Source organism: Podarcis melisellensis, assembly GCF_964234715.1.
Source record: "Podarcis melisellensis genome assembly, chromosome: 3".
NCBI lineage: Eukaryota > Metazoa > Chordata > Lepidosauria > Squamata > Lacertidae > Podarcis > Podarcis melisellensis.
The window spans coordinates 61767981-61780648 of record NC_138530.1 but is presented as its reverse complement, the minus strand read 5'-3'; the positions used below and the strand labels follow the sequence as shown (position 1 = coordinate 61780648).

Below are 12668 nucleotides of genomic sequence, written 5' to 3'. Positions count from 1 at the left end.
AAACAACAACAATAATTTTAATCTGGAGAAACTGTCTTTCTTTTTGACTGGGTGGGTGTTTTATTATTGCTGGTTCATTAAGTGCTGAGAGCGTATTTTGGCTGTTATATTTTTGATTTTCTATCGTGGGGTAGAACAATCCAAACTCGCTCTTCCACAGTGAGGTGAGTGTTTTGCACCAAATGGAGGTGCTGGTCCACTCAGCTCCCCCAGCTAAGCTGGCCTTCTGTTAGCTAGCTGTGGCTCACTGGTGTTATCCCTGCTGGCAAGGGCCAGCAGAAAGCCACAAAATGAGGCATTTCTCAGGGCAGGAGGGGCAAAGTTTGCTGGATCCTGACCAATCTCGCTGCTGTCATATAACAGCATCGGGCCCAGTTGTCTTCCCCCTACTTTCTGCTGCAAGTGGGCAGGCTATGGATATGGAGGTGGTTTCTTCTGGCAAAGTTGCCTGCAGAAAATTCTACTCAGAAAGGCAGCCTATAAATATCTTAAATATGATAAAATAAATAAGAAATAGTATGATGAGAGGTGTGCTGAAAAGCAGCAGACCTTAGTTAAGCTTCATTTCCCAATACTTAATGTTCTAACAGTATGGGATAGTGGTTCATTCGGTCCATTTAAAAGTCACATTAAAGCAGAAGAGCATGGTGCTGGGGGTATATCTGAGGTTACTCTTTCCATTTTTAAAGGTACCTGTAGAGAGATAAGAAGACAGTGACTCAAGATGCTAGGGCCTGTATCATTAGAATGGCCGTGCTTCTTTGGCATATGCAAACTAGTGGACCAGCACTAGTGGACCAGTAATAGCTGAGCCTGGCTGATATGTATATTTTGGATAAGCACAACAGAAATGAAGACAGAGAGGAGACATTATTTTTGTTGGATACACTCAAGCTCTGATGGATCTAATACAACAGAGCACATGAAGTAGGACATCCTCAAATAGCAGAAAGATTCCTTGCAAGGAGAAGCCCTCCCCAAGATGCAAAGAGATTGAGGTATTGAAGCAGCCAACCTAAATCCCTCCCCTCCCACCTTACCCACTACAGATGAACAGTTAGTGAGAAATAATATAGAAATGTAACCATACCATAACAGAATCCAGTTTTTGTTTCACTTTCTGCATCCTCAGAGACATTCTTGCAGCACTGGCAAACTGGTCAGCAGGAGACTTTGAGTCCATTTGTCCAGAAATATCAGCAGAATTGCTAAAAATCTGTGGACCTCTAGATGATGTGGATAGATTCAGTCCTCTAAAATCTTTTACCAATTCAGCTTCTTGCTGGGCAACTGCAGATGAAAAACATTGGAACGGCACTAAGTTCATCTTTTCATAAAAGATTGTTAAACTTCATACAGTGGTACCTCGGGTTAAGAACCTAATTCATTCTGGAGGTCCATTCTTAACCTGAAACTGTTTTTAACCTGAAGCACCACTTTAGCTAATGGGGCCTCCCGCTGCCGCTGCACCGCTGCTGCACCACCACTGCACAATTTCTGCTCTCATCCTGAAGCAAAGTTCTTAACCCGAGGTACTATTTCTGGGTTAGCAGAGTCTGTAACCTGAAGCATCTGTAACCTGAGGTACCACTGTATACTATTGGATCAGAGAAGCCACAAAAAACTGACTAGTCTAAAAATCTGTACAGTGGTACCTCGGGTTACAGATGCTTCAGGTTACAGACTCCGCTAACCCAGAAATAGTACCTCGGGTTAAGAACTTTGCTTCAGGATGAGAACAGAAATTGTGTGGTGGCGGCACAGCAGCGGGAAGCCCCATTAGCTAAAGTGGTACATCAGGATAAGAACAGTTTCAGGTTAAGAACAGACCTCCAGAACGAATTAAGTTCTTAACTCGAGGTACCACTGTAGTCATAATTAATTCCCTATGCCTGGATAGTATGTATACCACACATCAAGAAAGATACTATCAGGTTTGAGAGGATACTAACTGGCTGGACCCTAGAAGCTTTTTTTCTTTTGGGAAGGCACCCTGGCAATCCAAAGAAACACGCCAAAGCAGGCCTCATGGAGGGGAAAGAGTTGACCTCAGCCTCACAGCAGTGGCAGCAAATAAAGGTAAGGTGGCAGGCGGACAGAGGATGGCAGGCTGAGTTGGCCTGGCTGGGCTGTGGGGTCACACACACTCAACGCCTCCCCCCCAATGTTGGGCACAACTTGGCACCTCTGTCCAGAACACTTGGACGTTAGCAAGTTGGGAAGGCCAACATAGACTGGGTACTTTATATGACTTCACTGAACTGCCTCAAGGCTGAAAGCAGAAAGACAGCATATAAATACGTGAAACAAACTTGCTCTACTATATGTGATTTGAGAGGGGGAGACAACTGAAAATCTTGCCTGTAAAGAGTAAAGAGTTTAGAAGCACTACAGAGAAAACCATTTATCTCTGAATAACGAAAGGCCCAAAGCCATTTGTTCTCCTGTTCACTGCCTTTACAATCTTTTTAAAAAATGAAAATCATTGTGAAAAAGGTCTTATAAAATAGCTGAGGTAGAGGGCTTCTTTCCTGCATTGCAAAAGATGCTCCATAAGAGCATGTCCACATCAGAAATTCCTCCCCCTTCCACTGCAAACAACTGAGCTGTAGCAGGAGCATAAAAAACACAAATGAAAAAGCTTTTCTCTTCATGCAGGGATGTAGCTCAGGGGACACTGAGACTGCTACCCCATCCTGCACCCTGAAATGCCTATGTCTGTAATATACCTAAGAGTGAGATTATCTTGTTGTACAGGTTTCGATAGAGAAGCTCAGCATTCTTGGCGATGCAGACATGCCCTTGCCTAGCATTCTGGGCTGGTAAACTCCTGTCCTCAAAGCACGTTTTTGGCGTTTTCATTGCAATAATCTTTCTTTACCACTAGGGGATGCTGGGGCAGGTCTAACAATAACCTCCTTTATCTTTTCTCTGGCTTTCACCATCGCTAAAAGCTAGCTTTGATATTTTACTGGCATTACATTTATTTGGGCTATCCTCGAGATTTTTGAAAACCTGTTTCTGAAACAACTGGCAAGGCAATGCACTCCAAAAGCATAGATGCAGTCATAGTCTTGGCAAATAACATTTAAGCACAATAAGAGTAAATTTCTTTGTGCCAGTATATTAGCTTTGTGCCAATATATTAGGCTTTAACTATGTCCAAGCTATACATTATGCTAAATGTGTAGTGTGCAGCTACGCCCATGTTTTTATTTAATTAGAAGCACAGGAATGGGGATTATGGGGGATTATGGGGACTCAGGGGTGCAGCAGAGAAGGTCTAGCTCTAACACAGCTGCTCTCTGGGTGAAAAATCTCCCTCTCATATGCAGCTAAGAAGCTTGACAAGAGGGAATTTCCATATGCACTGCAGTCCTGATCACAATCTCTTTCCCCACACCCCGATATTACAGAAAGAAATATCCCCACTTTGGAACTGGAGAGGGGAGCAGAGATCCCTGCAAGGCTGCTGGAATGATAGCTGCCCACCACTTTAGCTTCAAAGTCGGGAGAATGGCCTGTCACAGTCACTGCAGATTAGGAAATGCTAGATAGACCTATACAGTCACACACAAATTACCTTTGTAATCATAAATGTACACGAGTATAGGCTGGTTTTGACCAAAGGCACAAAATGATACCATATGCTCATGTGGATGGAAGGCAACATCACGAACTGGAGATGTGAAGGAAAGATCAGAGTACATGGCTACCTGATCACCTACAAAAAGAAGTTAAAATTAAAAAGAAACGGTTAGGCAGAGCTTTATTCAAATGGCTATGCATTTCTTCATTAGTAGAGCTGGTTTGACTTTAATGAGTCCAATGACCAAAGAATGATCTCATACTTGCCATCTGATAATTATAGGCAAATATCCTGCTCATAACATGTTTAGCTTCTCCTCTTTTCCTTTTGTACAGGTACAAAATACTTATCTGCTGCTCTATTTTGTTGCTATGGTGTTTTTTATGCTGTGTCTACATTAATGAAAAACTTTATTTGTTGGTGTGTGTGTCAACTATATCAGTAAAGGATATTGAGGAAAGCCCATAGCGGTATATAAACGACCATCAGTTAGAAAAATAATCAAAGTGGGAAAGATAAGAAAACCTGAAACTAGCGCTGTGCACCAACTACAAAATTCAGTTTGGAACCCAATTCATTCTTTCAGAAAATAGCACACCCCATTCTGAGGTGCTTCATGTTGTGCCAGATGTGGCTTAGAGTCTGTATGAATCAGCACTATTTCTAACCCAAGACCATTCACTATTGAACATCTGGAGGGTTGAGTGACCCCTACCCCCCAAACACATTTGAGGGGCACATGAGTGGAGAAGTTTCATGCACAAACAGAAGTCCTTGCCCAAACAGGATGAAATTGTTGGATACAAGCTACAGTGATTATTCACACCCAATAAAACCCTGGATTTGAGGGCTATGTATGGTTTGAGTTGATCAGTTTGCCCAGTTCAGACAAAGCAGTAAACTATAGATCACCAAGAACCAGAATGTAGGTGAAAAAACTGTGGCGCACAGTGGGTAGGGAAAGAGAGCAGCGATTGCTAAAGCCTTTTGTATGTGAATTAACTCAGATACTCCCTCTCACACACAAACAAACAGCTCTTCCAAATTAAGTAGAAAGGGGCAAAAAGATCAGTCACTTAAATCAGCATACAGGAAGCAATGGATAGAAGGCAAACAGATCTGCATTTTTGATTCTATGCCAAAGTTATATGAAAAGCCTCATTTAAAATATGTTAACCTGTAAATGAAAAAAAATATATAGTTCTTTTCTAACAGCTTAAAATAATGAATGTCCATACCTGTTTCTGGATTCCAGACATAGGCTATACCATCTTCACTTCCAGAAAAAAGGAATGTTCCACATGGTGTTAAAGTACTGCGGATTTTTTCTCGATAATTTGTTGCACCAATATATTTCTTTGTGGCAAGGCTAGAAAAAAAATCAAAAAGATGTTATAAAAGCTGAATTTCACTTTACTGTGAGTTTTCGCTCCAGGATGTGGTAGGCAAACATCCTCAGACCACAGAATGACCCTCCCTCAGAGTCATTTGATAGAGACAGAGTCAATCTAGATGCATTGTCCAAAGGAATAGGAGGCTCTCAGTACCAAGACTTTTGATCATCATAATTCCAATTAAGCCCTTGAAATTTAACTGATATGCAGTCAAACAGAAATAAGGTATAGTTCTCAGTTAGTAGAAATAGCAACAGGTCAGAATTCAAACTGTCTCATTTGAAGCCAAAACTGAAGGTGAAAAAAATGCCACATCCTGAAATGAATCTTCATCCTAAATTGAATTCTGCTTCCAAAGGAAGTGGCACAAGGGCTTTTTTGTGCATCCATGATTGGCAGGGGCTTTTTTGTGCTTCCTGCTTGGCAGGGGGTTGGACTCGATGGCCCTTGTGGTCTCTTCCAACTCTATGATTCTATGAGGTCCTCTACTGGTAGGGTTACTCCTCCCCACCATCATCCCCCATAGCTGAGTTTAGGTATTTATTTTGAAGTAAGGGCTTCTCAACTCTTGCACTGCTATAGGGACAGAATGATGAATGAGATAGGCATTATGTCTGATAAGGCAGGAATCTTACATTGGTTGTAATTCTGCACCTATCTTCCTCTAACATGAATACCAAATCCCTCTGTGTATCTACAATAACTCTCAGGTGCTGGATTATCTGTGAGGGTACAACAGAACATTTTCAAGGCATTCATAAGGCCTTGTGCAAGCATGCAGAACTTCTTGAGGAATCAGTGAAGGTATCTTACTTTTAGAAGGTTCTAGGGGATTTTCTGAGGATTTTCTTTTAGTGATACTTTCCTACTTCCAATCTCCCACCTACTAACTAAAATGCACAAAGGAAAGACTGCTAATGATTGAAAATTAAAAATACTTGGGCTCAGGCCCCACATATGAGTAGGATCCAGGGAAAACCCTACCTAGCCCACTCACAATGCAGAATTAATTCAGGAGCCCTTTTCTCCCTTTTAGATTCATACTGCTTTGTGGCCCCCGGAAGGAATAACTTTTTGGAGGTCTAAGGTCCTCCTACTATCCCTGGAAATAACAGGTCAATTTAGGTTATTTTTAAGTGTGTGGAAAGAAAAGAGAACAGATTATACCCAAATATCATTTTAACGCTTTAAAACAAAGTAAGTCACTTTTAGATACTTACATTCGGAGATCCATAATTCTCACAGTACTGTCTTTAGTATGGATCAATAAACGCCTTCCATTTGGATGTACCTCTAAATGATTGATTGCAGTCCCTTTAAAATCATCATCATTTATCTCCTACAAAAAACACCACCGACAGAGCTAAAAAACATGGCTGCAATACAGTATACTCAGAAGCCCCCTCCCAGGACAAAGCAAAGGCCTATCTAGTCTAGCAACCCATTGTGGAGATCAGATACCTCTGCAAAGTCCATTTCCCATGGTTGATTCTGAGCAAAGGCTATTCAGAGGCATAGTGTCTATGCTCCTATAGTAACTACAGAGTTATCATTGCTAGCAACCTTATCATCCATGAGTTTGTCTAATCCCCCTTGAAAATAATTTAAATTGGCAGCCAACACTACTTCTTATGGAGAAGAATCTCAACACAAAAGAGCATTGTTGGACTAGGACTCATATAGTCCAGAATTATGTTCTTAAAGTACCCAACCAGATGACAATAGGAAGCACACAAGCAGTACCTGAGCTCAACATGCTGTCTCTACTTTTGATTCCCAGCAACTGGTATTTAGAGGCATACCTCTGAATGTGGAGGTGGAGCATAATAGCCACTAATAGTCCTATCCCCCATAAACTGGTCTAATTCTTCTTTAAACTCATCCAAGTTGATTACCATAACTGCATTCTGTGCCAGCAAATTCCATAGTTTAACTATGTGCTGAATGGAGTACGCTCTTTTGTCTGTACTGAATCTTTCAAAATGCAGTTTCAGTGGATGTCCCCGGGTTCTAGAATTATACCAGAGGCAGAAAAACTCCATCCACTTTCTCTGCACTGTACATAATCTTACACACCTCCATCCTATTTCTCCTTAACTGCCTTTCCTCTGAGCTAAAAGGCTCCAAATGATGTAATATTTTCTCATAGGGAAGTTGCTCTATTCTAAGTGACTGCACCACTTTTATTTTCAAAATTTCAGTCCCTTTCTCAAGGGGGCTCGAGGAGGGGGCAAGGGCAGGGAATCCCACTGGCAGGACTAGTTTGGTGAATCCTGTCTACGTACAACTTACCTACTGCTAACAGCAACAAAACTCTAAGCTTTCCTGTATATGGCTACAAACCTACTTGTTTCCAGCATCTTTCCATAAAATTGCATGTCTTAAATGCCTCAACCTGCACAGAAGTTATTTTATTACTTTAAAATATCTATATACCTTATCAATACCCCAGTTTTGGATTGGCGATTGAGAATTGCCTTTTACCAAAGTATTCCAGATGATGATCAGCCCTGTGCTGTCTCCAGAAAACATATGAAATCCTAGAAAATAGTAATTTGTTTACTTAATGTCATACAGTATTCAGATAACGCAAGTCAGAAAATATTTTCTAGTCAAATCTCTTTTCCCTTTTGCATCTCTTTCTTTTGCTCCAAATGCCTGTTTCCTGTTTCTTTTGTGACTCTTGTTTTCCCCTGTCCCCCAGTTGTCTGCAGAGCTGAGTCTTTAGCACCAAGTTTTTCTCACCTTACATAGGTGTGAGAAAAGCTGTGGGAGAGCTGCAAGCAGTACCCAAGTACAAAGTTTACAAGTTTGCCATGGGGAAACACCAGTATGTTCGGGGAAACTTTCATGGTGCACACAATGGTCCCATAAATTGTAGAACAACTGCTAATCTCGTGGGCCCAATTACATTTTTTAAAAAATTTAAAAATTGATATCCCACTTTTCACCACGTAGGCCTCAAAGTGGCTCACTGTAATAAATATACAGCATTTAAAATGTTAATGGAAGCTCAAAATTTTAAACTATGCCAATTTAAAATTACATGTGACATGGGAGATCACTGGCCAGATGCCACATATGATATGCAACACTGAATGTGATCAATTTTTTCCCCATCCTAGTCATCTCACATTCTGTTTAATCACATGAATTTTCACAATCATTTATTTATTTATTTCTATTTAATGAGCATTTGGCTCCCATTTGCATCAAACAATGCACATAGTATGCTTTTCTCATGCTGTGCTTTGATTAAAGGAACCTTGTCTTTTTTTAAAAAAGGGCATGAATGGGAAGAAGGTTCTGCAGGTGGCACAGGCCCTTCTGATCAGCCACACCCCTTTCCCCTCTCTGCTTAGCCACGTTCTATTGTCAACAAGGCTGCCACAATCTCTCAGCCTCCATCTACAGAATGATAACAGTCACGCCACACCTGGCAAGAGTTATTATAAAGATGAATGAGCTAAATTGTTGCATACAGCATTATCAGAGTGAAATGATTCAAAACTTGCCTTCTGCATCAAAGCACAATGTATTGATAAAACTTTTGTGACCATCAAACTCTTGTAGAAGCTGCCCATAAATGTCCTTCACTTTTGCATTCCATACTCTAATCACAGAGTCGTAACATCCTGTCACTACGATATATTCAGCTACTGGATGGTACTTAGCAGTGTAGACAAAGGAAGGATGAGGAAAAACTCTCACGGCTGATGTAGCCTGGGCTTCAATTTTCCACATTCTAGAAGGAAACAATATTTAGGAAACTATTAACTTAATGCCTTTTAGAAAATGCAGTATGTGATTTAATTACCAAGTCATATGCTAGCCAGATATCTAGAATGGATATAATTTCTTCACTGAATTATTACAAAGAATCCAAATTACATTCATTTGCTTTTTGTGCTGTCCTCTATCTTAAGAAGTAATTTGTGCTTTGTTTTGTTTTAACTTTAAATGCCTTAAGTATTTTCCCCCATGCAAATGCCATTTTGAAGTGCCAGTTTATCCAGTATAACCTAGCAGAGTGTCACTGCTGTAACTGGAGTTTTGCATTAAACAGAAATAAAATCCTCATCTCTTCTTTAGTGCAAGAGTGAAAGGGAAACAATAAAAAGTAAAAAATTATATGAAGTGAGGGTAAAGAGAACAGGATACAGTCAAAAAGATGTCTGTAGAATATGGTTGAGTGGAGGGTTTTGTTTTATTTTCTCCTCAAGAGATTGCCTTTGCCGAAAAGTGATCCTATGAGGATGATATTTATTAAATAACCAGAACACCCTTACACATACTCAGGCCCTAAAGGTAGGGAACAGTTGCAAAAAACCCCCACAAAAACAACTTCCACTCTCCTTGCAGTGGAAATGTAGTGGTTCTGTCATGGAATTCTCCCACACCCTGTCTGTGAAAAAGAAGGGAAAGAGGCAGACATATAATATGTTAATTCACTTTATGTTACCATTGAAATAAGATGAACTCACTTATACTAACCTTGCCGTACCATCTGAGGATGCAGTAAGGAGATGCTGGTTATCTTTTGACCAGCAAAGATCATATACAATGTTCAGGTGTCCATAAAATTCCACCAGGTTTTGCCCAGAAGGAATCTCATATACTGATGAAAACACAAAAAAGCTTTTTAAGGGGTTAGGAATAGGTAAAATTAAGAAATCATGAACATCAAGGAAGCATCCAAACGGAAACTATTTGGTTTCAAAAAGTACTTCATACAAACACATGAACACTGTCCTAGGATGTTGTAATAATCACCAGATTAGATGGCTTTAAGAGGAAATTAAATGAATGAAGAGAGAATAAGCTACCGGCAGCTACTGGACATGATAGTTATATCCGGTCTCCACCAACATCTGATTTTCAGATTTTCAGATGTATGTTAAGAGTCTAAATTTAAAATAAGCATGCAAGTATCTATTTCCATCTAGTGGCTGAATGAGAATTATGTATGTGTGGTAAACTTTTAAATAAAGCGTTTTCGCAAAATGGCATTATAAAGCACTCCAATTCAAGAACAATAATACTATTTCAGTGTCCTTTTCTCCTGCTACGTAACTGTTCATCGATAGGGAAGGTTGGTGAGAAACCACAAATACTGCAAAAGTCATTACTGGCTACACTATCATTTGCTGTAAGCCACATTCATTTTCTACACATATTTTTATCTGCAAACTTTCTTCTATGTCACTTCTTTTACTTGTAGCAGTTTGCTGCTTTTTTCGAGCCGTGCTCCCTCACGTTCATCGTTCAAATACCTCAACACTTACTTCTTTCTAAAACCCTTCTGGAACCATCTCAGAGTACCTAATATCTATACGTTTCTCTCTCCCCCCTCCATATTTATATCCCATCTTTTCTTTGTTGCCCAGAGCTCCTTTGGCAGTATGGGCTAGATATAATCATAATCATCATTTCTTCAATCATGGAGCCCAAGGAGGCTTGACAAGTGGTTCAAACTTAACTGCTTGTTATATCAGTTGTTATTGTTGTTGTTGCATTTTTTATTATGATTATTATTTATTTGATTTCTTACCCCACCCTTCACCATAAGGTCCAGGGCAGGTTATTTATTTTTATTTATTTATAAAATGTTGTATTTTAAAATGACTAAATAAATAAACAATACAATATTAAAGAATTTTTTTAACAAATTAAATACAGTTTTAAATAAATTACAGCCACAAGAACAGGATGGATTGTAAAATATATTTCTCATGTGTCAAAGGCCAGGGTAAAGAGGTGTGTCTTCAGCATCTGACACAGCTACATAACGAAGGTGCCAAATGAATCAATGTGGCGTTGGTGGTATAGTGGTTAGCATAGCTGCCTTCCAAATGAAACAATGTGGGGAAGGAATTCCATAAGTTAGGGGCTGTCACAAAGAATGCCCTCTCCTAGGCTACCTCAGGACTGTGGAATTACCAAGAGAGCCCCCTCTGCCAGTCTTAAACTGAAGACCGCCTTCCTCAGCTGTCCCACTGACCAATTTCTTCTGCCTGTGAGAGGATGCAGCAAAAGTACTGTAACACTTGTGTCTTAGGGTAATCTTTTCAAAAACATGAAACTAGGAGACAAAAACACTGATTATTTTGAGGCTCTGTATTAAAAGTGAAACACGCCATAAGGCTGCGACTTACAAATAATAGGATAAGCATCTCTTCCTGCACAACCGGCTGCTAAGGTTCGTCCGTCTTCGGAAAAGCGAATACAGAAACATCCCATATCTCCCGCTCGTAGGGAAAACAGATGCTTATTTGGTATACGGCAAACCTGCATTTCCAAAGCAAGGCGTTATTTCCACAGTGGTATTTTCATCATCAACTAATTGTAACTATTTCCAGGAAGGTATCAGTGATAGACTGTTACAGCAAACTTTTGTTAAAAAAATACGCGCTGTTAACATAGGAAAAATGGAACGGTGGCAGATGTGTGTTCACCAGCATGGGAGAATGGGGTGCTGATCTGGGCTCTGAGCCAGTTACTTGCTTAACCCTAGTGGGGTAGAGATGGAGTAATCAATGAGAAACTGGTGCAAGACCCCTGTTCTGGTATACAGAACATTCTGTATTAGAGCCTCAGGTCTGCTTTTCCGTCAAAATAAAAGTGGTCAATTTAAGTATGCTTCTTTTAAAAACATGAATAAGGTAACAGACCGTTTTGCCATAAGAGAACCTATGCTTAAATGTAGGATCTCCATGACTCTGTAAGGTAGATCTTGCAATCAGCATGGCAAATTCTGAAAGCACGCGTCACTTTCTCTCTAAAGTGAGGGAAGCAGGGGAAGAAATGCATGAGCTTGAGGAACAAGCTTTTTCTCCCATTCAACCAGCTAAATAGAATTCTGGTATGTAATTGTTGGCTTGGTTGTTTTGCTTTTTAAAGATATATACCCATTCAATTAAAAATAAACAATTAAAAGAAAAGGAATCCTGTGGACAAAAGTACTGCCTGAACAGGTCCAAAGAAATCTGGGGAGGCACTGATAATAGTGCTAACACACTAATTTTCATGCTTTTTATTAAGCTGTTTTCTTAATTTGACTATCTAAACTTCACTGCTAAATTCTAATGCATGCCTCTACTGCAACATGGCAAAACCTTCACAGTTGACATGGAAATTATTAGTGGTTGGGACTTTTCACATACACTGGGGCGGGGGGCGGGGGGGGAATTAAACCATTTGTTTTGTGCTTACACCTGAAAACAAGAAAGTGCTGCTATACAATTATAGATTGCACCCTAGAAAAACAATCCTTATGTACAAAGGTATGAAAACTCTTGCCTGTCCAGGAAATCGTGACCACTTATGTAGTTCTTCTTTTTTCACATGTGGTCCAGAACTATTTGCTTTTTTAGATACTTCACTTTGCAGGTCCAAGAATGATGGAGAATGATATTCCTGCTGAACAGCCATCATAGACCGTAAAGAAGGATCTACCTACAAATAGATTAAAAGTGTAGTAGGACAAATTTCTTTTGGCAGATGTAAACTATCAGGGTGATATCCAAAAAAGCCATACCCCAATTACGTAGACCCATTGAAAGGGACTTCTGTTACTTAAGTCAATTGCTTTCAGTGGGTCTGCTCTAAATATGACTAGTGCTACATATCAATCCAAAAGAACTGCATAATTTAGCATGGAAATGAACTTATATTTCAGAAGAACT

At 39.9% G+C, this 12668-nt stretch overlaps 1 protein-coding gene and 1 long non-coding RNA gene across 5 annotated transcripts in view; one reads left to right on the top strand and one right to left on the bottom strand.

Moving 5' to 3' along the window:
• The window catches only part of LOC309367671, a 73495-nt gene extending 61234 nt beyond the window's left edge, over positions 1–12261 (top strand). The window contains exon 3 of the long non-coding RNA XR_014167264.1: positions 11768–12261. This is a non-coding gene — a long non-coding RNA (uncharacterized lncRNA). The remainder of the gene's footprint in view (positions 1–11767) is intronic.
• Positions 1–12668, bottom strand: part of AHI1 (Abelson helper integration site 1) — a 64426-nt gene that overhangs the window by 34123 nt on the left and 17635 nt on the right. For all 4 annotated transcript variants that reach the window (XR_014167254.1, XM_081907056.1, XM_081907054.1 and 1 more), the window contains exons 10-18: positions 12283–12438; positions 11139–11271; positions 9478–9601; positions 8499–8728; positions 7420–7523; positions 6204–6322; positions 4828–4958; positions 3584–3724; positions 1091–1290 (exon numbers count right to left, since the gene is read on the bottom strand). Coding sequence is in view for 3 of the 4 variants with exons in the window: in XM_081907056.1 (XP_081763182.1) it covers positions 1091–1290; positions 3584–3724; positions 4828–4958; positions 6204–6322; positions 7420–7523; positions 8499–8728; positions 9478–9601; positions 11139–11271; positions 12283–12438 (1338 nt within the window). In the remaining variant the exon portion in view is untranslated. The remainder of the gene's footprint in view (positions 1–1090; positions 1291–3583; positions 3725–4827; positions 4959–6203; positions 6323–7419; positions 7524–8498; positions 8729–9477; positions 9602–11138; positions 11272–12282; positions 12439–12668) is intronic.